The sequence below is a fragment of the Salmo trutta genome, chromosome 19 (assembly GCF_901001165.1).
Source record: "Salmo trutta chromosome 19, fSalTru1.1, whole genome shotgun sequence".
Lineage (NCBI taxonomy): Eukaryota > Metazoa > Chordata > Actinopteri > Salmoniformes > Salmonidae > Salmo > Salmo trutta.
The window spans coordinates 56,250,196-56,276,293 of NC_042975.1; the positions used below are offsets into that span (position 1 = coordinate 56,250,196).

Consider the following 26,098-nt stretch of genomic DNA (forward strand, 5'->3'; position numbering starts at 1 on the left):
GGCTGACATCGCTGGTCCAAATGTCAATCATGAAGCTAATAGGAGGGATGCCCACAGCAAGTAGCTCATGGATGTGCTTTTCAGCAATAATGTATAACTCCGGTAGGGTAACTTTTGAAAAATGGCGCCTAGCCTCCCGGGTGGCGCAGTGGTCTAAGGCACTGCATCGCAGTGCTAGCTGTGCCACCAGAGACTCTGGGTTCGAGCCCAGGCTCTGGCGTAGCAGGCCGCGACCGGGAGGTCCAAGGGGTGACGCACAACGTCGTCCGGGTTAGGGAGGGTTTGGCCGGCAGGGATATCCTTGTCTCATCGCGCACTAGTGACTCCTGTGGCGGGCCGGGCGCAGTGCACACTGACCAGGTCGCCAGGTGTACGGTGTTTCCTCTGACACATTGGTGCGGCTGGCTTCCGGGTTAGATGTGCGCTGTGTGCTGTGTCAAGAAGCAGTGTGGCTAGGTTGGGTTGTGTTTTGGAGGACGCATTAGCTCTCGACCTTCGCCTCTCCCGAGTCCGTACGGGAGTTGCAGCGATGAGACAAGACTGTAACTACTACCAATTGGATACCACGAAATTGGGGAGAAAAAGGGAGAAGAAAAAATAGCGCCTACTTGGTATTGTGTACCGGGGCTCAAGGTGCTCGACCAGTCGGCGAAAGCCAACATCATCCACGACAGAGAACGGTTGATTGTGAAGGGCAATGAATCCCATTATCTTGGCGTTAATGGATTTCGCCTTTGCGTTGTCTCGCTGAAATGTTCTTACTCTTTCAAATGACTGCTCGACTTTAACTTGTTTAGTTGTTGGAAGTGTGCGCTTTGTTTTTTCAACTTTTTTTCTAAGTAGTCGCTGAATGTCTGGGGGTGATGCACTTTCAAATGAGTAATTAGGTTTGTGGTATTGAAAGATTTCACTTTCTCCCCTCTGGAAATAATAGCAGCACAAACGTTGCAACTGGCCTTTATCTTCCTTTGAAACTTCAAAATAGATCCACACTGTAGACATTGTGGGCTAGGTTAGGAATGCTGTGTTGCACGTGCAGCGCTGTATTTTTCGTGACGTCATTACGTCATCTACCTACACTACCTTTCAACAATTTGGGGTCACTTGTGTCCATTTTTTAAAATAAAATAAAATTGATCAGAAATACAGTGTAGACATTGTTAATGTTGTAAACGGCTATTGTAGATAATGGAATATCTACATAGGCGTACAGAGGCCCATAATCAGCAGCCATCACTGCTGTGTTCCAATGGAACGTTGTGTTAGTTAATCCAAGTTTATCATTTTAAAAGGCTAATTAATCATTAGAAAATCATTTTACAATTATGTTAGCACAGCTGAAAACTGTTCTGCTGATTTTAAAGAAGCAATAAAACTGGCCTTCAGAATAGTAGAGTATCTGGAGCATCAGTATTTGTGGGTTCGATTACAGGCTCAAAATGGCCAGAAACTAAACTTTCTTCTGAAACTCGTCACTCTATTTTTGTTTTGAAAAATGAAGGCTATTCCATGCGAGAAATTGCCAGAAACTGAAGATCTCGTACAACGCTGTGTACTACTCCCTTCACAGAACAGAGCAAACTGGCTCTGACCAGAATAGAAAGAGGAGTGGGAGGCCCCGGTACACAACTGAGCAAGAGGACAAGTACATTAGTGTCTAGGTTGAGAAACAGATGCCTCACAAGTCCTCAACTGGCAGCTTCATTAAATAGTACCAGCAAAACACCAGTCTCAACGTCAACAGTGAAGAGTCGACTCCGGGATGCTGGCCTTCTAGGCAGAGTTGCAAAGAAAAAGCCATATCTCAGACTGGCCAATAAAAACAAAAGATTAAGATGGGCAAAAGAACACAGACACTGGACAGAGGAAGATTGGAAAAAAGTGTTATGGAAAGACGAATCTAAGTTTGAGGTGTTAAGATCACAAAAAATTCAAAGATGCTGGAGGAGTGCTTGACGCCGTCTGTCAAGCATGGTGGAGGCAATGTGATGGTCTGGGGGTGCTTTGGTGATGGTAAAGTGGGAGATTTGTACAGGGTATCAAATTAAATTGTATTGGTTACATACACATGGTTAGCAGATGTTAATGTGAGTGTAGCGAAATGCTTGTGCTCCTAGTTCCGACAGTGTGGTATTATCTAGCAAGGAGTCTAACATATTCACAATGACTACCTTATACACAAGAAGGAAGGCTTTCACTCCCTTTTGCAATGCCATGCCCTGTGGACAGCACTTAATTGGAGCCAATTTCCTCCTACGACAGGACAATGACACAAAGCACAGCTCCAAACTATGCAAGAACTATTTAGGGAAGAAACAGTCAGCTGGTATTCTGTCTATAATGGAGTGGCCAGCACAGTCACCGGATCTCAACCCTATTGAGCTGTTGTGGGAGCAGCTTGACCGTATGGTACGTAAGAAGTGCCTATCAAGCCAATCCAACTTGTGGGAGGTGCTTCAGGAAGCATGGGATGAAATCTCTTCAGATTACCTCAACAAATTGACAACTAGAATGCCAAAGGTCTGCAAGGCTTTAATTGCTGCAAATGGAGAATTCATTGACAAAAGCAGTTTGAAGGACACAATTATTTCAATTAAAAATCATTATTTAGAACCTTGTCAATGTCTTGACTATATTTCCTATTCATTATGCAACCCATTTCTTGTATGTTTTCATGGATAACAAGAACATTTCTAGGTAACCCCAAACTTTTGGACGGTAGTGTGTACGTTATATAAGTATGCACGTCAGCATTGACATCGGTTTTGCACATCGGCGTTAAACTACACATCGGGCCGATGCCGATGTTGGCATTTTTAGTTAATATCGTCCGATTCCGATATGCTTACCGATATATCTTGCATCCCTAATTCAGACCCCTACACGTTTTATGTTACAGCCTTATTATAAAATTGATTAAGAAAAAAATGTTTTTTAGAAACATTTGCAAATGTATTAAAAATGTAAAACTTAAATCACATAAGTATTCAGACACTTGGCATTCAGGCCAAAGAGTTCAATCTTGGTTTCATCAGACCAGAGAATCTTGTTTCTCATGGTCAGAGTCCTTTAGGTGCCTTTTGGCAAACTCCAAACGGGCTGTCATCTGCCTTTTACTGAAGGGTGGCTTCCATCTGGCCACTTTACCATAAAGGCCTGATTGGTGGAGTGCTGCAGAGATGGTTGTCCTTCTGGAAGGTTCTCCACAGAGGAACTCTGGAGCTCTGTCAGTGACCATCGGTTCTTGGTCACCTCCCTGACCAAGGCCCTTCTCCCTCGGGCAGCCAGCTCTAGGAAGAGTCTTGGTGGTTCCAAACTTCTTCCATTTAAGAATGACGGAGGCCACTGTGTTCTTGGGGACCTTCAATGCTGCAATACATTTTTAGTACCCTTCCCCAGATAAGTGCCTCGACACAATCCTGCCTCGGAGCTCTACGGACAATTCCTTCTACCTCATGGCTTGGTTTTTGCTCTGACATGCACTGTCAACCTTTATATAGACAGGTATGTGCCTTTCCAAATCATGTCCAATCAATTGAATTTACAACAGGTGGTCTCCAATCAAGTTGTAGAAACATCTCAAGGATGATCAATGTAAACAGGATGCACCTGAGCTCAATTTCGAGTCTCATAGTAAAAGGGTCTAAATACTTATGTAAATAAGGTATTTCTGTTTTTTATTTTGAATACATTTGAAAACATTTCTACAAACCTGTTTTCGCTTTGTCATTATTGGGTATTGTGTGTAGATATAAAAAATGTATTTAAGAAATTTTAGAATAAGGCTGTAATGTAACAAAATGTGGAAAAAGTGAAAGGGTCTGAATACTTTGAATGTGCTGTATATCTGGAGTATGAGTGAAACAACTCTGTTGGAGAATAATAAACAACCAACTGAACTATCACCTCTTTATTCCTCTGTTCTCTTGTTGTCTTTTCCACCAACTATTCCTTATTTTTATACCTCTCTTGTCCCTCTTTCCCAATCCCACCCCTTCTCTCCTCCAGGTGATGGAGCTGGAGTCGAAGCTGAATGAGGCCAAAGAGGAGATCACTCTAGGGGGTCCGGTGGCCCAGAAGAGGGACCCTAAGGAGTGGATCCCCCGTCCCCCAGAGAGATACGCCCTGAGCGGCCACCGCTCCCCCGTCACACGGGTCATCTTCCATCCTGTCTTCTCCGTCATGGTCACCTCCTCCGAGGACGCCACTATCAAGGTGTGTGCGTGTGCTTCAATCATTTGCTAAGCTCTTGGTTTAAAGGTACAGCAAAAGTGTATGTGGACCAGGGAGCCTTAGTTGTGATGCTGGCACAAGTATGAGGTGATAGGCACATAGACATATAATTATGTCAGGTTTTAAAGATTTTAAAAAATCCTTGCAAGGTGAAACTTTATGTATATTTTCATTTTCATGCTGTTGTATTATGTATCTGCCAGTTTAGACTGCATTATTTTCACTGTCAAATCTAAGATGGCTGCCATTGTCAGTTTGGTGGGCTATACCTTTAAGACGGCATGTCTATTTTAGAAATGGTGGAGAATTTTCTTATGTTTGGTGTATACCTGGCTGAGGTTCTATTTGTTTGGAAAAACATTTTAAGAACCTATTCGTCATTCCATGTAATAATTGTTGATCATTTGTGAATTGTTAACTACAAATCATTTATATGTTGGGTGTTTTGGAGGATGCCATGAACATTGAGCTGTTATAAGATGGCGCCGAAGAACATGGCTGAAGTTTTACATTCTTCCAACCAATTGTGCTATTTTGTTATTTTTTTGCGTTTTGTGTAACTTATTTTTTTACTTATTGTGTACATAATGTTGCTGCTACCGTCTCTTATGACTGAAAATAACTTCTTGACATCATAACAGCGATTACTCACCGCGGACTTGAATAAACCTTTTCCTTTAACGAGTCAGAGGAGAAGGATATCCTGCTTTCACTGGAACGGGCCCAGATCCCCGCCATTTGCGTGAAGAAAATACGCAGGAAAAGGGGCCGCAGATCGGGCAGCCTTCTGAGAATCCGTAGGTGAGCGAGTAAACACCCACTGCCATCCGTTTTTCTTGCTAATGTGCAATCATTGGAAAATACAATTTATGACCTACGATTTAAGATTATCCTACCAACGGGACATTAAAAACTGTAACATCTTATGTTTCACCGAGACGTGACTGAACGACGATACGGACAAAATAGAGCTAGCGGGATTTTCCATGCACTGGCAGAACAGAGACGCTACCTCTGATAAGACGAGGGGTGGGGGGGTGTCTATTTGTCAATAAAAGCTGGTGCGCAATGTCAAATATTAAAGAAGTCTTGAGGTATTGCTCACCTGAGGTAGAGTCCCTTATGATAAGCTGTAGACCACACTATCTACCAAGAGAGTTCTCATCTATATTATTTGTAGCCATCTATTTACCACCACAGAACAAAGCTGGCACTAAGACCGCTCTCAACCAACTCTATAAGGCCATAAGCAAAGAAGAAAATGCTCACCCAGAAGTGGCGCTACTAGTGGCCGGGGACTTTAATGCAGGCAAACTTAAATCACTTATACCAAATTTTTACTGGCATGTCACATGTGCAACCAGATAAAAAAATATCCTAGATCACCTTTACTCCACACACAGAGATACATACAAAGCTCTCCCCCGCCCTCCATTTGGCAAATCTGACCATAATTCTATCCTCCTGATTCCTGCTTACAAGCAAAAACTAAAGCAGGGAGTACCAGTGACTCGCTCAATACGGAAGTGGTCAGATGACGCGGATGCTACACTACAGGACTGTTTTGCTAGCAGAGACTGGAATCTGTTCTGGGATTCATCCAATGGCATTGAGGAGTAGACCACCTCAGTCACAGGCTTCATCAATAAGTGCATCGACGACGTCGTCCCCACAGTGACTGTACATACATATCCTAACCAGAAGCCATGGATTACAGGCAGCAACGAGCTAAAGGCTAGAGCTGCCACTTTCAAGGAGCGGGAGACTAAACCGGACGTTTATAAGAAATCCCGCTATGCCCTCAGACGAACCATCAAACAAGCAAAGCGTCAATACAGGATTAAGATTGAATCCTATTACACCGGCTCTGATGCTCGTCGGATGTGGTAGGGCTTGAAAACTATTATGGACTACAAAGGGAAACCCAGACACGAGCTGCCCAGTGACGTGAGTCTACCAGATGAGCTAAATGCCCTTTACGCTCGCTTCGAGGCAAGCAACACTGGAGCATGCACGAGAGCACCAGCTGTTCTGGAAGGCTGTGTGATACCGCTCTCGGTAGCCGAGTTGAACAAAACCTTTAAACAGGCCAACATTCACAAAAGCCACTGGGCCAGACGGATTACCAGGACGTGTACTCAAAGCATGCGTGGACCAACTGGCAAGTGTCTTCACGGACATTTTCAACCTCTCTCTGACCGAGTCTGTAATACCTACATGTTTCAACCAGACCCCCATAGTCGCTGTGCCCAAGGATGCAACGGTAACCTGTCTAAATGATTACTGCCCCGTGCTTTGAAAGACTGGTCATGGCTCACGTCAACAGCATCCTCCCAGACACCTTAGACCCACTCCAATTCGCATACTGCCCCAACAGATCCACAGATGATGCAATCTCAATCGCACTCCACACTGCCCTTTCTCACCTGGACAAAAGGAACACCTATGTGAGAATGCTGTTCATTAAGTACAGCTCAACGTTCAACACCATAGTGCCCACGAAGCTCATCACTAAGCTAAGGACTCTGGGACTAAACAGCTCCCTCTGCAACTGGATCCTGGACTTCCTGACGGGCCGCCCCCAGGTGGTAAGAGTAGGTAACAACACGACTGCCACGCTGATCCTTAACACTGGGGCCCCTCAGGGGTGTGTACTTAGTCCACTCCTGTATACCCTGTTCACCCACGACTGCGTGGCCAAGCACGACTCCAACGCCATCATTAAGTTTTCTGACGACACAACAGTGGTAGGCCTGATCACCAACAATGATGAGACGGCCTATAGGGAGGTCAGAGAACTGGTATTGTGGTGCCAGGACCACAACCTCTCCCTCAATGTGAGCAAGACAAAGGAGCTGATTGTGGACTACAGGAAAAGGCGTGCCAAACAGGCTCCCATTCACATCGGGGCTGTAGTGGAGCAGTTCGAGAGTTTTTCAAGTTCCTTGGTGTCCACATCACCAACGAACTGTCATGTTCCAAACACACCAAGACAGTCGTGAAGAGGGCATGACAGAAGCTTTTCCCCCTCAGGAGACTGAAAATATTTGGCATGGGTCCCCAGATCCTCAAAAGGTTCTACAGCTGCACTGTCGAGAGCATCCTGACCGGTTGCATCACCACCTGGTATGGCAGCTGCTCGGCATCTGACCGTAAGGCGCTACCAGAGGGTAGTGTGAAAGGCCGAGTAAATCCCTGGGGCCAAGCTTCCTGCCATCCAGGACCTACAGTTGAAGTCGGAGGTTTACAGACACCTTAGCCAAATACATTTAAACTCAGTTTTTCACAATTCCTGACATTTAAACCTAGTATTAATCCGGCTGCGTGGTCCCATGGTGTTTATACTTATGTACTATTGGTTGCCCAGATGAACGTGGTACCTTTAGGCGTTTGGAAATTGCTCCCAAGGATGAACCATATTTGTGGAGGTCTACAATTTTTTGGGCTGATTTTTTATTTATTTTTATTTTCCCATGATGTCAAGCAAAGAGGCATTGAGTTTGAAGGTAGGCCTTGAAATATGTCCACAGGTACACCTCCAATTGACTCAAATGATGTCAATTAGCCTATCAGAACCTTCTAAAGCCATGACATTTTCTGGAATTTTCCAAGCTGTTTAAAGGCACAGTCAACTTAGTGTATGTAAACTTCTGACCCACTGGAATTGTGATACAGTGAATTATAAGTGAAATAATCTGTCTGTAAATGATTGTTGGGAAAATTACTTGTCATGCACACAGTAGATGTCCTAACCGACTTGCCAAAACTATAGCTCGTTGACAAGAAATTTGTGGAGAGGTTGAAAAACAAGTTTTAATGATTCCAACCTAAGTGTATGTAAACTTCAGACTTCAACTGTATATAATAGGCGGTGTCAGAAGAAAGCCCATAAAATTGTCAGAGACTCTAGTCACCCAAGTCATAGACTGTTCTCTCTGCTACCACACGGCAAGCGGTACCGGAGCGCCAAGTCTAGGACCAGAAGGCTCCTCAACAGCTTCTACCACCAAGCCATAAGACTGCTGAACAATTAATAAAATCGCCACCGGTCAATTTACATTGACCTCTCCCTTTTGTACACTGCTGATACTCGCTGTTTATTATCTATGCATAGTCACTTCACCCCCACCTACATGTACAAATTACCTCAACTTACCTGTACCCCTGCACACTGACTCGGTACCGGTGCCCCCTGTACATAGCCTCGTTATTTTTATTCTTATTGTGTTACTTTTTATTATTACTTTTTATTTTAGTCTACTTGGTAAATATTTTCTTAACTCTTCGTGAACTGCACTGTTGGTTAAGGGCTTGTAAGTATGCATTTCACTGTAAAGTCTACACTTGTATTCGGCGCATGTGACAAATAAAGTTTGATTTGATAAGGAAATCTCCACCAGGCCGGATTTTCCTCAACCATCCGGTGAGATTGATCCTGTTGACTGTATTAGTTTGTGCCTGTATTGGATTACTTATATTTTTGTATTTTGAAGGGGGATTGCTCATTTTTTGATTTGATTGACATTGGGACCATTTTGTGTTGGGTTTGGGACTTGGACATTCAGAACTTTATTTGGTGTCTAATTGAATTGAGATTGTGAATTTATACACTTTTATATGACAATATGCTTCTTTTGCTCACTTTATTCATTTTGTCTGTCTGTCTTCGGTCACTCCTAGAAACAAAGTATTTCTTTGAACTTTTATATGGTAGTATTGTTTGCAATCCAAGCTGGTTGTTTCAATAGGCCTATGTATCTTATGTTGGCCTATGGTTCCCTGGTCCACGAATGTTTTTTTTAAACACATACTGTATGTCAGTGACTGTGTCCCATTAGATATTATCTCTAAGCAGCCCCACCCTGTCCATTAGCTTTCGTCCTCTTAATCTTCTCTATATCCTCTCTCTCTCTCCTACTCTTGCTCTGTTGCTCTCATTTTCCTTATTCCTCATTCGGAAAGTATTCAGACCACTTGACTTCTTCCACATTTTGTTACATTACAGCCTTATTCTGAAAAATTATTCAATCAAAAAATGTCCTTATCAATCTACACACAATACCCCATAATGAGAAAATGAAACGGGTTTCTAGAAATGTTTCAAATTCATAAAATACCTTATTTGCATAAGTATTCAGATACTTTGCTATAAGACTCAAAATTAAGCTCTGATGCATCCTGTTTCCATTGATCATCCTTGAGATGTTTCTACAACTTGATTGGAGTCCATTTGTGGTAAATTCAATTAATTGGACATGATTTGGAAAGGCACACACCTGTCTATATAAGGTCCCACAGTTGACAGTGCATGTCAGAGCAAAAAAAAAAGCCATGAGGTTGAAGGAATTGTCCGTAGAGATCCGAGACAGGATTGTGTCGAGGAACAGATCTAGAGAAGGGTACCAAAACAATTCTGCAGCGTTGAAGGTCCCCAAGAACACAGTGGCCTCCATCATTCTTAAATGGCCTTCCCTGTGGCTCAGTTGGTAGAGCATGGTGTGTGCAACGCCAGGGTTGTGGGTTCGATTCCCACGGGGGGCCAGTACACACACAAAAAAAAAGTATGAAATGTATGCATTCACTACTGTAAGTCGCTCTGGATAAGAGCGTCTGCTAAATGACTAAAATGTAAAAAAAAAAAAATGGAAGAAGTTTGGAACCACCAAGACTCTTCCTAGAGCTGGCCGCCCGACCAAACTGAGCAATCGAGGGAGAATGGACTTGGTCTGGGAGGTGACCAAGAACCTGATGGTCACTCTGACAGAGCTCCAGAGGTCCTCTGTTGAGATGGGAGAAGAACCATCTCTGCAACACTCCACCAATCAGGCCTTTATGGTAGAGTGGCCAGGCACCTATAAGCACTCAGACCATGAGAAACAAGATTCTCTGGTCTGATGAAACCAAGATTGAACTCTTTGGCCTGAATGCCAAGCGTCACGTCTGGAGGAAGCCTGGCACCATCTCTACGGTGAATCATGGTGGTGGCAGCATCATGCTTTGGGGATGCTTTTCAGCGGCAGGGACTTGGAGACTAGTCAGGATCAAGGGAACAATGACAACCTGCTCCAGAGCGCTCATGACCTCAGACGAGCGATGGTTCACATTCCAACAGGACAACGATCCTAAGCACACAGCCAAGAGAATGCAGGAGTGGCTTTTCTGACAAGTCTGAATGTCCAAGTGGCCCAACCAGAGCCTCGACTTGAACCCAATCGAACATCTCTGGAGAGACCTGAAAATTGCTGTGCAGCGAAGCTCCCAATCCAACCTGACAGAGCTTGAGAGGATCTGCAGAGAAGAATGGAAGAAACTCCCCAAAAACAGTTGTGCCAAGCTTGTAGAGTCATAACCAAGACTAATTGCTGCCAAAGGTGCTTCAACAAAGTACTGAGTAAAGGGTCTGAATACTTATGTAAATTTGATATTTCTGTTTTTTACATTAGCAAAAATGTGTAAACCTGATTTTGCTTTGTCATTATGGGATATTGTGTGTAGGTTGATTGTGGGAAAAACATTTTAAAAATGTTTTTAATCACTTTGAGAATAAGGTTGTAACATAACAATGTGGAAGAAGTCAAGGGGTCTGAATACTTTGCGAATGCACTGTAGTTTACGAGAGTTCTACCAGGAAGGCTGGTCTGAATGCTTGATTAATTTCATCCAGTAATCACACAATTCACTTTTTCCTATTCTACCTGCGTCTTGTTTCTTCTCTTTCCTGTTAACCATGTGCGGAATATCATTCACCTATTTACAAAAATGCACATTCCTCATGCTTGCTGTTCAGCCTATGGGCTGAATTATCACCTTCTCTCTCAACCAATGGGTGTAAATCTTGGGATGTATTTACAGTTGATGTCGGAAGTTTACATTAGCCACATACATTTAAACTCAGTTTTTCACAATTCCTGACATTTAATCCAGTAACAATTCCCTGTTTTAGGTCAGTTAGGATCACCACTGTATTTAAAGAATGTGAAATGTCAGAATAATAGTAGAGAATTATTTATTTCAGCTTTTATTTCTTTCCTCACATTCCCAGTGGGTCAGAAGTTTGCATACACTCAATTAGTATTTTGTTGCATTGCCTTTATATTGTTTAACTTGGGTCAAATGTTTCGGGTAGCCTTCCACAAGCTTCCCACAATAAGTTGGGTGAATTTTGGCTCATTCCTCCTGACAGAGCTGGTGTAACTGAGTCAGGTTTGTAGGCCTCCTTGCTTGCACACACTTTTTCAGTTCTGCCCACAAATTTTCTATAGGTTTGAGGTCAGGGCTTTGTGACAACTTTGTTGTCCTTAAGGCATTTTGCCACAACTTTGGAAGTATGCTTGGGGTCATTGTCCATTTTGGAAGACCTATTTGTGACCAAGCTTTAACTTCCTGACTGATGTCTTGAGATGTTGCTTCAATATATCCACATAATTTTCCTTCCTCATGTAGCCATCTATTTTGTGAAGTGCACCAGGCCCTCCTGCAGCAAAGCACCCCCACAACATGATGCTGCCACCCCCGTGCTTCACGGTTGGGATGGTGTTCTTCAGCTTGCAAGCATCCCCCTTTTTCGTCCTAACATAACAATGGTCATTATGGCCAAACAGTTCTATTTTTGTTTCATCAGACCAGAGGACATTTATCCAAAAAGTACTGTCTTTGTCCCCATGTGTAGTTGCAAACCGTTGTCTGGCTTTTTATGGCAGTTTTGGAGCAGTGGCTTCTCCCTTGCTGAGCAGCCTTTCAGTTCTGTCGATATAGGACTCGTTTTACTGTGGATATAGATACATTTGTACCTGTTTCCTCCAGCATCTTCACAAGGTCCTTTGCTGTTGTTCTGTGATTGAATTGCACTTTTCGCATCAACGTACGTTCATCTCTAGGAGACAGAACGCGTCTCCTTCCTGAGCGGTATGACGGCTGCGTGGTCCCATGGTGTTTATACTTGCGTACTATTGTTTGTACAGATGAATGTGGCGTTTTGTAAATTGCTCTCAAGGATGAACCAGACTTGTGGTGGTCTACAATTCTTTTTTCTGAGGTCTTGGCTGATTTCTTTTGATTTTCCCATGATGTCAAGCAGAGAGGCACTGAGTTTGAAGGTAGGCCTTGAAATACATCCACAGGTACACCTCCAATTGACTCAAATGATGTTAATTAGCCTATCAGAAGCTTCTAAAGCCATGACATAATTTTCTGGAATTTTCCAAGCTGTTGAAAGGCACTGTCAACTTAGTGTATGTAAACTTCTGACCCACTGTAATTGTGATACAGTGAATTATAAGTGAAATAATCTGTCTGTAAACAATTGTTGGAAAAATTATTTGTGTCATGCACAAAGTAGATGTCCTAACCGACTTGTCAAAACTATAGTTTGTTTACAAGAAATTTGTGAAGTGGTTGAAAAACGAGTTTTATTGACTCCAACCTAAGTATATGTCAACTTACCCTCGTTCTCTCACTTGCTGTTTTTCAGCAACAGTTTTCGACAACCATCCACCACCCTCACCACCACCAGCTATAATAACCTTAAGGCCCATCATTGGAGCTCCTCTCCCCCAGTGGGGTGGGTTTCGATGCCAGCAGCCCCACATAGGGCTACCTGCCATCTTCCCTCGGAGATGAGGCCATTCCCCAAAATATTTCATACAATTTCATATTGCATTCTGTGTTTTGTTGTTCATTCAGCCTGTTCTCTTGCTTTTTCCCTCACTCTTTGTCTTTTCTGCTGTGTCACTGCTTATCTACGTTGAGATGGGGTGATGCTCTGGTAACCAGGGGCAACGCTGGCAGAGCACCGAGTACTGTACCCTGGGATACATGCAAATCTCCTCCTGCTCTTTCTTTCACCGCCTTTCTCTCCTTTCTTTCGCTGTCTCTCTTTCCCTCTAGTCTTTCTTTTATTTTTGTCATCTCTCCTTTCTTTCTTTCTCTCTCACTCACTCATTTGCATTGGGTATGATTCCAATTTCCAAAACATTTTATGCTCATTTGCATTGATCCAGAGGAAGTTTATTGTCATGTTGAAAATGTTTCAAAGTGATATTAACTGACTGTGTTTGTAATGTGTGTGTATTTCTCTAGGTGTGGGACTATGAGGCAGGGGACTTTGAGCGGACACTGAAGGGCCATACAGACTCTGTTCAGGACATCTCCTTTGACCAGACAGGCAAGCTGCTGGCTTCCTGTTCTGCAGACATGACCATCAAGCTGTGGGACTTCCAGGGCTTCGAGTGCATCCGCACCATGCACGGTGAGGGGCTGAGGTGTGTGTGTGTGTGGATGTGTGTTCCTCCAAGTGGTATAACAGCATAACAAGCACTATTTACCAATGTGTACCTACCTCAGGATTTATGTTTTGGCGCCGGACAATGTGACCGGCAAGATTTGAATTTACTGGACATTTGAGAAATTTACTGGACATCCATATGTATATACATTAATAAAGCACTACTTCAAAATATAATATTTGTATAATATTATTTGCAAACGACCTGTCCTATAGGCTATTTGTTTGAAAATGTTAGGCTTCTTTAATTTAGCCTAGGCATGAACATTTTAATTAGGCCTAATAAATAACAAAACATGACTGTCTGCGAACAGCAGGGCCAGCAGGTCATGGCTTAAAGGGATCCAGCTTTTGTCAAATAACGTCATATTTGACTTTTCATTGCAGGTTAGGAGAATTTAAGCAGCAGGTTAGGATAATTAACATAACCTAATACTCCTAACTGGCTAAGGCTAGGAAAAGGTAAGGGTAACGGAGTTGGGGTTAAGGTTAGCTAAAATGCAAAGAAAATCAACTTTTGACGTTAATTTGACAAAAGCTGGATCCCTTCTAGCCATGATTGAGCCGTGGTATATGCCTAAGGCCGAGACAATAAGAAGATACCTCACCACACCTTTTTGTTTACTCACAAAACCGGAGAGCAACCTCTGTCCAGTGAAATCCACAAAGCATATTGCATGTGACAAACCGCTACAGCATGTCCTAAAGCCGGCATTTACCGGCTAACAGAAACTCTGACATACCTACACTGTTGTTAGTGTACTTACATAGTTACTACCATAGAAATAGAATTCTAGCCCACCAATTAAGACAATCCACAGCCTCCCACCTAATATCGTACCAAAGCAGGGTTGATCTCAAATGAGTTTTGATTTATATCGCACTGAAGATGCTTTCCGCTCAAGTTTACCAATACCCAAGCTAACGGATGCAGTGAGAATGGATCTTGATAAACCATTTACCACTTCAGAAATTTTACCGGGACCAGATGGGTTCTCAGCTGAATTTTAAGACATTTTCTAAACAACTCCGTCCACTATTAGCTTCAGCCTACTCCCACTGCTTTGATAAATCTCTATACCCCAGACTTTTTATCAAGCCACTATATCACTCATCCTAAAGAAAGATTAAGGACCCTCTCTCGCTTTTGAATTGGATATTAGCTAAAACCCTAGCACTTACCTTCCATAATCAACCCCAATCAGACAGGATTTATTAAAAACAGGCATTCTTTTTAAAATTTGAGACATCTGTTTAATATTATACAGTACATTTGGAAAGTAATCGAGCCCCTTGACTTATTCCACATTTTGGTACATTACAGCCTTTTTCTAAAATTGATTAAATTCATTTTTTCCCCCATCAATCTACACAAAATAACCCATAATGACAAAGCGAAAACAGGTTTTTAGACATTTTTGCAAAAAAAAACAACCTTATTTACAAAAGTATTCAGACCCTTTGCATTGAGACTAGAAATTGAACTCCGGTGCATTCTGTTTCCATTGATCATCCTTGATGTTTCTACAACTTGATTGGAGTCCATCTGTGGTAAATTCAATGGATTGGACATGATTTGGAAAGGCGCACACCTGCCTATATAAGGTCCCACAGTTGACAGTGCATGTCAGAGCAAAAACCAAGCCATGAGGTCGAAGGAATTGTCCGTAGAGATCCGAGACAGGATTGTGTCGTGGCACAGCTCTGGGAAAGTGTACCAATAACTGTCTGCAGCATTGAAGGTCCCCAAGAGCACAGTGGCCTCCATCATTCTTAACTGGAAGAAGTTTGGAACCACCAAGGCTCTTCATAGAGCTGAACGCCCGGCCAAACTGGACAAACTCTATAGCCTTTCCATATCATGTACAATCAATTGAATTTACCACAGGCTCCCAAGTTGTAGAGAGCGCTCCAGGATGATCAATGGAAACAGGATGAGCTCATTTTCGAGTCTCATACCAAAGGGTTTGAATACTTATGTAAATACCTTCTGTTTTTTTATTACATTTGCAAAAATACATCTAAAAACCTGTTTGCACTGTCATTATGGGGTATTGTGTGTAGTTTGAATCGGGGAAAACCATTTTTTTAGCCCTTTTTAGAATGGCTGTAACGTAACAAAAAGTGAATGGGTCTGAATACTGGTTGTCTGCCATTTTAAAGACCTAAAGGCAAACTTTAAGAAGTTACTTGAACTTGACTTTGAGCGCTGGTTGCTTCTTCCCTTTTATCTGGATGCATAAATACTGTGAAAATGAATGTCTTACAAAGGTTTATTGCTGATTTCATTCATTTTTGTTTTTTACTGAGTAACAGTTCATATACAGTGGCAGGAAAAGTATGGCCCCTTTGGATTTACCTGGATTTCTGCATAAATTGGTCATCAAATTTGATCTGATCACAACAATAGACAAACATAGTGTGCTTAAACTAATAACACACACATTATTAACTATATTGAAAACATAATTTAAACATTCACAGTGTAGGTTGGAAAAAGTATGTGAACCCCTAGACTAATTTCTTCTCCAAAAGCTAATTGGAGTCAGGAGTCAGCTAACCTGGAGTCCAATCAATGAGACGAGAATGGAGATGCTGCCTTGCCCTATAAAAACACTCACAGAATTTGAGTTTGCTATTCATGAGGCGTTGCCTGATGTGAACCATCTCAGAAGACCTAAGATTAAGAATTGTTGACTTACTTTTGTAACCCTTTCCAGCTTTATGTATCTCTAAAAGCTTTGATGTTCATCAGTCCATGGCAAGACAAATTGCCTGTAAATGGAGAAAGTTCAGCACTTTTGCTACTCTCCCTAGGAGTGGCCGTCCTGCAAAGATGACTGCAAGAGCACAACGCAGAATGCTAAATGAGGTTAAGAAGAATCCTAGAGTCAGCTAAAGACTTACAGAAATCTCTGGAACATGCTAACATCTCTGTTGACGAGTCTACGATAGGTAAAACACTAAACAAGAATGGTGTTCATTGGAGGACACCATGGAAGAAGCCACTGCTGTCCAAAAAAAACATTGCTGCACATCTGAAGTTTGCAAAAGTAGACCTGGATGTTCCACAGCGCTACTGGCAAAATATTCTGTGGACAGATGAAACTACAGTTGAGTTGTTTGGAAGGAACACACACTACTATGTGTGGAGGAAAAAAAGGCACAGCACTCCAACATTAAAACCTCATCCTAACTGTAAAGTATGGTGGAAGGAGCATCATGGTTTGGGGCTGCTTTGCTGCCTCAGGGCCTGGACAGCTTGCTATCGTCGAAATGAATTCCCATGTTTATCAAGACATTTTGCAAGAGAATGTTAGGCTATCTGTCCGCCAATTGAAGCTCAACAAAAGTTGGGTGATGCAACAGGACAACAACCCAAAACACAAAAGTGAATCAACAACAGAATGTCTTCAACAGAAGAAAATACGCCTTCTGGAGTGGCCCAGTCAGTCCTGACCTCAACCCGATTTGAGAGACTGTGGCATGACCTCGAGAGCAGTGCACACCAGACATCTCAAGAATATTGCTGAACTGGAACAGTTTTTTTTGTATAGAGGAATGGTCCAAAATTCCTTCTGACCGTTGTGCAGGTCTGATCCGCAACGGCAGAAAACGTTTGGTTGAGGTTATTGCTGCCAAAGGAGGGTCAACCAGTTATTAAATATAAGAGTTCACATACCCTGCACTGTGAATGTTTACACTGTGTGTTCAATAAAGACAAACATATAATTGTTTGTTATTAGTTTAAACAGACGGTTTGTCTATTGTTGTGACCTAGATGATAATCAGATGAAATGTTATGACCAATTTATGCAGAAATCCAGGTATTTCTAAAGGGTTCACATACTTTTTCTTGCCACTGTACATAAATCAGTCAATTGAAATAAATGACTTATGTGAAATCCATAGATTAGGGCCTGACTGATAATACAGATATACCTCTGGTCACAGATACCGTAAAAAAAACAAAAACAAGTAGGGGCGTGGATCAGAAAACCAGTCATTATCTGATGTGACCACCATTTGCCTCATGCAGTGTGACACATCTACTTCGCATCTCAGGCTGTTGATTGTGGAATGTTGTCCCTCTCTTCAATGGCTGTGCCAAGTTGTTCAATATTGGCGGGAACTGGAATGCGCTGTCGTATAAGTTGATCCAGAGCATCCCAAACATGCTCAATGGGTGACATGTCTGGTGAGTATGAAGGCCATGAAAGAACTGGGACATTTTCAGCTTGACACTGGGCCATGCATTATTATGCTGAAAAAGGTGATGGCGGAAGATGAATGGCATGACAATGTGCCTCCAGAAATTATTTAGTTGTGCAAACCCACAGTTTCATCAGCTGTCTGGGTGGCTGATCTCAGATGCTTCCGAAGGTGAAGAAAGAAGCCTGATTGGAGGTCCTGGGTTGGCGTGGTTACATGTGGTCTGCGGTTGTGAGGCCGGTTAGACGTACTGACAAATTCTCTAAAATGACTTTGGAGGCAGAGAAATTAACATAATTATCTGGCAACATCTCTGGTGGCCATTCCTGCAGTCAGCATGCCAATTGCATACTCCCTCAACTTGAGACATCTGTGGCATTGTGTTGTGTACATATTTTTGCGGGCTTTTATTGTTCATAGCACAAGGTGCACCTGTGTAATGATCCTGCTGTTAAATCAGCTTCTTGATATGCCACACCTGTCAAGTGGATGGATTATCTTGGCAAAGGAGAAATGCTCACTAACAGGAATGTAAACAAATTTGTGCACAAAATTTGAACGAAATCAGCTTTTTTGTGCATATGGAACATTTCTGGGACCTTTTATTTCAACTCATGAAACATGGGACCAACACTTTACATGTTGCATTTATATTTTTGTTCAGTATATATGGAGAAATGTTGCAATCATTATTTGTTATCTGTAATGGTTATGATAAATGAGGTGTTTGTTGCGCGCTGTTGGCATAGGTCTATAGATAAATATGCACACTTTTTTTTTTTTTTTCAATGTGGGCCTGTTCTAAATATTATATTTGTTTTCATTCGAGTACTTGAATACTAAAAAGTATATAATGTGTACTGAACAGGCCCAAAAAAATGTCAAATGCCCATCCCTATTTTGGCTAAATGTTTTTGCAACATTGTCTGTAATTTTTGGAGTTAGTGTATAATTGTGTCCTCTGCTGGCCTTTTTTTGGTCCACCACCTACTGGTTTAATGGTGTCCAGGCCAGTGCAGCTGGTTTTCTATAAGATACTTGTAGTTCTTGAGTGGAAAAAGGTACACCCTTCATTGCAGTCAATGGCTGCAGTATTTGATTGACTTTTTAAAACTGGCAAAATATGTTATACCTTAAAAAGGGAAAACAATTGTATTTCATTCCACAGTAGACCTACAAAGACCAAACCCTCCTTTCGAATTTTGACTTTAGTTTATTTATTTTTAAATATTTAATTTGCCTCTTATGTGTGGATGGCTTGGTCCCGCTGAGAATTTGCTACCATACCTGTCCATACATCTCTGAGCTGTGCTTCTTGGTCCTTGCCTTCGGGACCCATCAAACCTTTCATTGGAGTTTGATGTATGAAAGGGGGGGTGCACCCCTTTCGGTCCCCGGGACTACAGAAGCACTGCCTTCTAACAATGTGAAAATGTCTAAATCCTTAAATGTACCATTTTTTTTTTATACGTTTCATTATGGGGTATTGTGGAGATTCAAGAAAAATGTATTTAATCCATTTCAGAATAGGGCAGTAACGTAAGATTGTTGAAAAATTCAAGGGGTCTGAATACTTTCCGAATGCATTGTATCTAACAGAAGTTATCTGAAATTGTAAACCATGAAATGTGTATTATTTATATATACATACGCATACAGTACCAGTCAAAAGTTTGGGACGCACCTACTCATTCCAGGGTTTTTCTTTACTGTTTTCTGCATTGCAGAATAATAGTGAAGACATCAACACTATGAAATAGCACACATGGAATCATGAAGTATCCAAAACAATTGTTAAACAAATCAAAATATATTTTAGATTCTTCAGAGTAGCCACCCTTTGCCTTGATGACAGCTTTGCACACTCTCTCAACCAGCTTCATGAGGAATGCTTTTCCAACAGTCTTGAAGGAGTTCCCACATATGCTGAGCACTGGCTGCTTTTCCTTCACTCTGTGGTCCAACTCATCCCAAACCATCTCAATTGGGTTGGGTGATTGTGGATGCCAGGTCATCTGATGCAGCACTCCATCACTCTCTCCTTCTTGGTCAAATAGCCCTTACACAGCCTGGAGGTGTGTTTTGGGTCATTTGTCCTGTTGAAAAACAAATGATAGTTCCACTAAGCGCAAATCAGATTGGATGGCGTAACGTTGCAGAATGCTGTGGTAATCATGCTGGTTAAGTGTGCCTTGTATTCTACAGCATACAATGACATCCAACTTTGTGGCAACAGTTTGGGGAAGGCACTTTCCTGTTTCAGCATGATCATGCCCCGTGCACAAAACAAGGTCCATATAGAAATAGTTTGTTGAAAATCCGTGTGGAATAACTTGACTGGTCTGCACAGAGCCCTGACCTCAACCCCATCAAACACCTTTGGGATGAATTGGAACGTCGACTGCGAGCCAGGCCTAATCATCCGACATCAGCGCTGGACCTCACTAGTGCTCTTGTGACTGAATGGAAGCAAGTCCCCGAAGCAACGTTCCAACATCTAGTGGAAAGCCTTCCCAGAAGAGTGGATACTGTTATAGCAGCAAAGGGGGGACAAACTCCATATTAATGCACATGATTTTGGAATTACATGTTTGAGCAGTTGTCCTTATACTTTGGTCATGTAGTGTATGTATGAAATATGACCTGAAAACCCTGAATAAATATTTCTAAAAATAAATAGAATGATTCTATATATTTGGTTACTACTATGTAATTACTGTAAAGTGGAACTGGTTTTTTTGTATTAGGCTTACTGATATCTCTTTCCCTCTCTCCTCCGTCTGTCTGTTTTCAGGTCATGACCATAACGTGTCGTCTGTAGCCATCATGCCCAACGGAGACCACATAGTCTCCGCCTCCAGAGACAAGACCATCAAAATGTGGGAGGTGGCCACTGGGTGAGACACACAAACACACTTATCGGCTGATGTAAAAAGGGCTTTATAAATACATTTGATTGACTTATCTCACTTATCAGGTGCTGAAATACTTAATCTCATGTTTTATTAATCCAGTGGCAGACACATTCTGGTGTTGCAAAATGTCCCGTATTTGAGTGTTGCTGCAGGTGTGTATGTCTTTGTGTATGTATATAACTCTGAGTGTTTTCTTTCTTTAGGTACTGTGTGAAGACATTTACAGGCCACAGGGAGTGGGTGAGGATGGTCCGGCCCAACCAGGATGGTTCTCTTATCGCCAGCTGTTCCAACGACCAGACAGTGCGTGTGTGGGTGGCCACCTCCAAGGAGTGTAAGGCTGAGCTGCGAGAGCACGAACACGTGGTGGAGTGTATCGCCTGGGCCCCCGATACCGCTCACCCTACCATCCTGGAGGCTACCAGCTCGGAGGTGAGGAGAACCTCTATGTACACACACTAATCCTAATCCTGACTCAGTGACCCAGTGTTTCCCAAACTCTGTCCTGGGGACCCCAAGGGGTGCATGTTTTGTTTTTCACCTAGCACTACACGGTTGATTCAAATAATCAACTAATCATCATGTTTGATTATTTGAATCAGCGGTATAGTGCTAGAGCAGAAAACAAAGCATGCACCCCTTGTGGTCCGCAGGACTGAGTTTGGGAAACACTGCAGTAACACTATTTGTGACCCGTTTCAGGAAACTTGCCGTATGTTGAAAGTTACGACTTCACAGGAGAACCATTTGAATGTTATTTATTTTTTATCAAAATGCGTTTTTGGGCAGAAATGCCTTCTGGAACATGTGAACTTTCATGTGCCTTAATAACAAACTTGTATAGCATCTGTAAATACTAATAAAATTGTTACATTACAAGCCTTTTTGGTTAAGCACACAGAAAAATCCAGCAACCTTCCCACTAGCCATGATTGGCTGAGCTAATGAGTGGGCTGGACATGCAGAGAGAGGAGTTTGGATTGGTCTGCCATATAGAGGGCTTCTGTCTATTTGAGCTGGTCAGTCTGTGTTGGTAATCCTGTTTTGAATGTGGCTTTTAAAAAAATATATTGTGTAGTGGAGCTGCATAAGTGTTGCTCCACTTTCTGGAGGATCAAGTTTTGAAATCAGAGTATGATAGCTAAAGAGATGAAGAAAACACCTGTCTCCGGATTACATTTTCAAACTAAGGGCAACTGTGGCATGGCATCCGTGACAGGGAGACGCGTACATCATGCATGATGTTGTATACAGGTAAGATAGTCTAGCTAGCTATGTTTTCAGATATTAATTTTCTAATGTTGACAGAAAGTGGTTTCATTTCAAGCTAAAGTGTACTGTTAGCTAGTTGGCTAACGTTAGCTGGCTGGCTCCATAGCTAACATTACGTGTATGACTATTCGTATCCCAGAACCGTTTGCTTTGCTAGTTAAAGGCTATTGTTAGCTAGCTAACATTGAACCTGGTTGGTTAGCTCCCAGCAGATTCATGCAGGGTAGTAACGACATGATTTGGCACTATGTTCATTGTTGTTTAACTAGCTAACGTTTGCTGGCTGGCTCGTTAGCTAACGTTACGTGACGTGTGTGTGTGATCTTACACGTTGTTTACCTAGCTAGCTAGCTACATGTCTTAAGCTAAAGGATACAACACGCGTTGAATATGGCCGGTGTCAGTAAACGTCGGCAAAAAAAGTGTAATTGTTGCCAGCAGAGCTGGTTAGGCTGTTTTCATGATATCCAGAGGTAAACAAATTATCGACCAGAGCCTCAAGTGTGCGCTCTGAATGCAAGGAGATGGGTGGGGCTAAAGCTTAGGAGGGTGTGAACAATGCTGAATGGGTTTAGACAAAGGAGAGCTCTCCAGTAGGTACCAAAATATTCAAGGTCCATTTTCTCAAAAGTGAGTTTACAAGTTTATCAACTTTCAAAGCAGAATTACTTTCCCATTTGTTCCTCAAAAATGCAGTGTTTCATATACCATTTTGTCTCTACTATCCAATGTAAAAAATAAAACAAATAAAAATGTTGCTACGTAAGACCAAATCCAGATGGTGAGTCACATTTGGTTAGGGTTGCAAAGATTTGGTAATTCTACCACATTTCCCAGGTTTACCAGAAATCCTGGTTGGAAGATTCCTGGAATCAGGACGGAATAAGCAGGAAATCCGTAAGCCTCCAACCAGGATGTCTGTGAAACCTGGAATTTTGCAACCCTATAATTAATTTAAAGACTCTCTGGTGGTGTCTTTGAAAACCAGTGAACATAGTACCAGAGCTCAACCAATAAGATAGCAGATTTTTTTTAAAGGCATATTTTTGGCATTTTATGCTTTATTCGATAGAGAAGAGACAGTAGAAAGATGATTTTTTTTGGTGCAATAGCAGTGGGCTGGATTCGAACCCATGCTACGGCGATAAATGTGATCCTGAGGCAGTGGTTTAAGACCACTAGTCCACAAGATTGCAGGATTTTAACCAGGAGAAATGAAAAGGGCAGCTAGTGTCAAATCATTCTGTAACCCTCTGTAATTTTCTAGATATTAATTTCAAAACATTGGGTACTTTTGTAGGTTAACAATGTAACGGTGCATACACACTCTTGTTTTTAAATGATGAGCATATTCACTCTCCCCCTGTCTCTCGCCCTTTCTCTCTCCCCTTCCCTCTTGACCTTTCTCTCTCGCTCTCTCTCCCCCTCCCTCTTTCTCTCTCTGTAGAGCAAGAAGAATGGGAAGTCTGGTCCGTTCCTTCTCTCTGGCTCTAGAGATAAGACCATCAAGATGTGGGACATTAGCACTGGCATGTGCCTTATGACTCTGGTGAGTTTGTGTAACATTTGTGTGTGTTACCTCCTCCTCAGGTAACCCGATTGGTTTCCAGAGTTTTTTTTTGTCACAGGTTGGTCTAGTACAGTGTTTCCCAACGCCGGTCCTCAAGTACTCCCAACCGTACACATTTTCATTGTAGCCACAGACAAACGCACCTCATTCAAGTCAAGGGTTTGATGATTAAGTTGAATCAGGTGTGTTTGTCTGGAGCTACAATAAAAACATGTACTGTTGGGGATAGGACTGGAGTTGGGAAACACTGGTCTAGTGTGTGTAACGTGTTCTATCCTCCCTCTAGGTGGGTGATGATAACTGGGTGTGTGTAACGTGTTCTATCCTCCCTCTAGGTGGGTCATGATAACTGGGTGTGTGTAACGTGTTCTATCCTCCCTCTAGGTGGGTGATGATAACTGGGTGTGTGTAACGTGTTCTATCCTCCCTCTAGGTGGGTGATGATAACTGGGTGTGTGTAACGTGTTCTATCCTCCCTCTAGGTGGGTCATGATAACTGGGTGCGTGTAACGTGTTCTATCCTCCCTCTAGGTGGGTGATGATAACTGGGTGCGTGTAACGTGTTCTATCCTCCCTCTAGGTGGGTCATGATAGCTGGGTGTGTGTAACGTGTTCTATCCTCCCTCTAGGTGGGTGATGATAACTGGGTGCCTGTAACGTGTTCTATCCTCCCTCTAGGTGGGTCATGATAACTGGGTACGTGGTGTGTTGGTGCACCCTGGAGGCAGGTTCATAGTGAGCTGTGCTGATGATAAGACTCTGAGGATCTGGGACTACAAGAACAAGCGCTGCATGAAGACCTTGTGTGCCCATGAACACTTTGTTACCTCTCTGGGTAAGAGTGTGTTTGTATCCATGTGTCTGTGTGCATTCCCTCAAATTGTTGTACATCTAGTCAAAACCACCTATTTGTGTGTGTAATCTCCAACACACTTCTGCCAGTTCCACAGTTCTGCCTCCAACCAGTCCATCTTCCATTGTCTCTTACATCTGTATCTCTGTCTTCCAGATATGCACCAGACTGCTCCCTACGTGGTGACAGGCAGCGTTGATCAGACAGTCAAAGTGTGGGAGTGTCGCTGAGTCTGCCTGCTATCTCCCTCTCCTCATCCTCCTCTCTACCCCACAACCACAGCCCTATAACCCCCCCAACCACCTCTTTTCCCACAAACTCCTCCTTTATCCCCCCAAACAGCAGCCCTATAACCGCCTCTTCCCCCCTATTCTACCCTGTCTCTTTGACACTCACCTAAGCCCCACCTCTCGCACTCCATACCATGGTTACCCAGGCTCTCCGCCCTGCCCTGTTCAAATAAATATTGTCCTTTTATGTAAATTATTCTGGATATACAGTACGCTTAATAAATGTTACACACTCTAACACACACATTCTCTCTCACACACACACTAAAAGAGAAAAGTATTCCTTGCATGGTGAATTCACCCAAAACTTGTATACTGTAAATTTGCATACCGTTGTCATGACGTCCTGATGGGGGTAAATGGTTTGTGTTCTGCCCCAGTGGATGCTGGGTAATTGTGACACAGTGCACGCAACCCAATCACGTATGTCCTTTAAGGGTTTTATTTAGTATCTTGCCTCCGCTGTTATAGTCTGACGCTACCTGGGAGAGAGGGAAGGAGAGGAGTGTGAAAGAAGGAAGAGAAGATGAAGTGGGGAGGAGAAGGAGTAGAATAAAAGATGTGGGGGGAAGAGCGGGAAAAAAAATAGAAATGAACATTTAGTCCTTTAGTTGAGGTGACAGAAAGTGTGTGCGCATGTGTTCATCTGCGTGCGTGCAATGTGTACTGTACGTGTGTACATAGGATAACCTCTTATCATTCTCTCTGTGGTCGTCTGTTTATACAGATGTAGAGAATTGTGTGGAGGCAAGGCTTCTTTCCCTCTGTTTTTACTCCCTCTTTCTGACTGACTGACTGGCTTCTAGTAGCTACTCATAGGAGTATGCTCACTAAGTTCTGTGCGCTCGCTCGCTCTTTCTCTCTTTCATATACATACACACTCACACAGATGCACATACACACACGCACAGTAAAATTGTGTATCAATATATCTGGATGTCATTGTTTGCACCATAATTAAAAAATAAAAATCTGTAAATACAACTTTGGCCTTATTTTTTGTTTTTTTTTATCAATGGTGTGAAAGTTTTGCACAGCTTCAGGACGCCAAACTATAGTACCAGTCAAGTTTGGACACCTCATTTACGCGTTTTTCTTTATTTTTACTATTTTCTACATTGTAGAATAATATTGAAGACATCAAAACTATGAAATAACACATGGAATCATGTAGTAACCAAAAACGTGTTAAACAAATCAAAATATATTTTAGTTTCTTCAAAATAGCCACCCTTTGCCTTGATGACAGCTTTGCACACTCTTGACATTCTCTCAACCAGCTTCACCTGGAATGCTATTCCAACAGTCTCAAAGGAGTTCCCACATATGCTGAGCACTTGTTGGCTGCTTTTCCTTAGTCCCACTCAGCGCAAACCAGATGGGATGGTGTATCGCTGGAGAATGCTTTGGTAGTGTAATGGGAATTTCAATGTTTGTGCTTTTCTGATAACTCATTTCTGTCTTCTATTC

The 26,098-nt window shown here is 42.4% G+C and overlaps 1 protein-coding gene across 2 annotated transcripts in view; it reads left to right on the top strand.

Moving 5' to 3' along the window:
• Window positions 1–25,612, top strand: part of LOC115155024 (lissencephaly-1 homolog B) — a 47,288-nt gene extending 21,676 nt beyond the window's left edge. For both annotated transcript variants that reach the window (XM_029701812.1, XM_029701813.1), the window contains exons 5-11: window positions 4,009–4,215; window positions 13,312–13,480; window positions 20,523–20,625; window positions 20,847–21,075; window positions 23,363–23,464; window positions 24,164–24,320; window positions 24,495–25,612. In XM_029701812.1, the coding sequence (XP_029557672.1) occupies window positions 4,009–4,215; window positions 13,312–13,480; window positions 20,523–20,625; window positions 20,847–21,075; window positions 23,363–23,464; window positions 24,164–24,320; window positions 24,495–24,568 (1,041 nt within the window). In that variant the 3' untranslated portion in view covers window positions 24,569–25,612. The remainder of the gene's footprint in view (window positions 1–4,008; window positions 4,216–13,311; window positions 13,481–20,522; window positions 20,626–20,846; window positions 21,076–23,362; window positions 23,465–24,163; window positions 24,321–24,494) is intronic.
• Window positions 25,613–26,098: the final 486 nt, after the last annotated feature.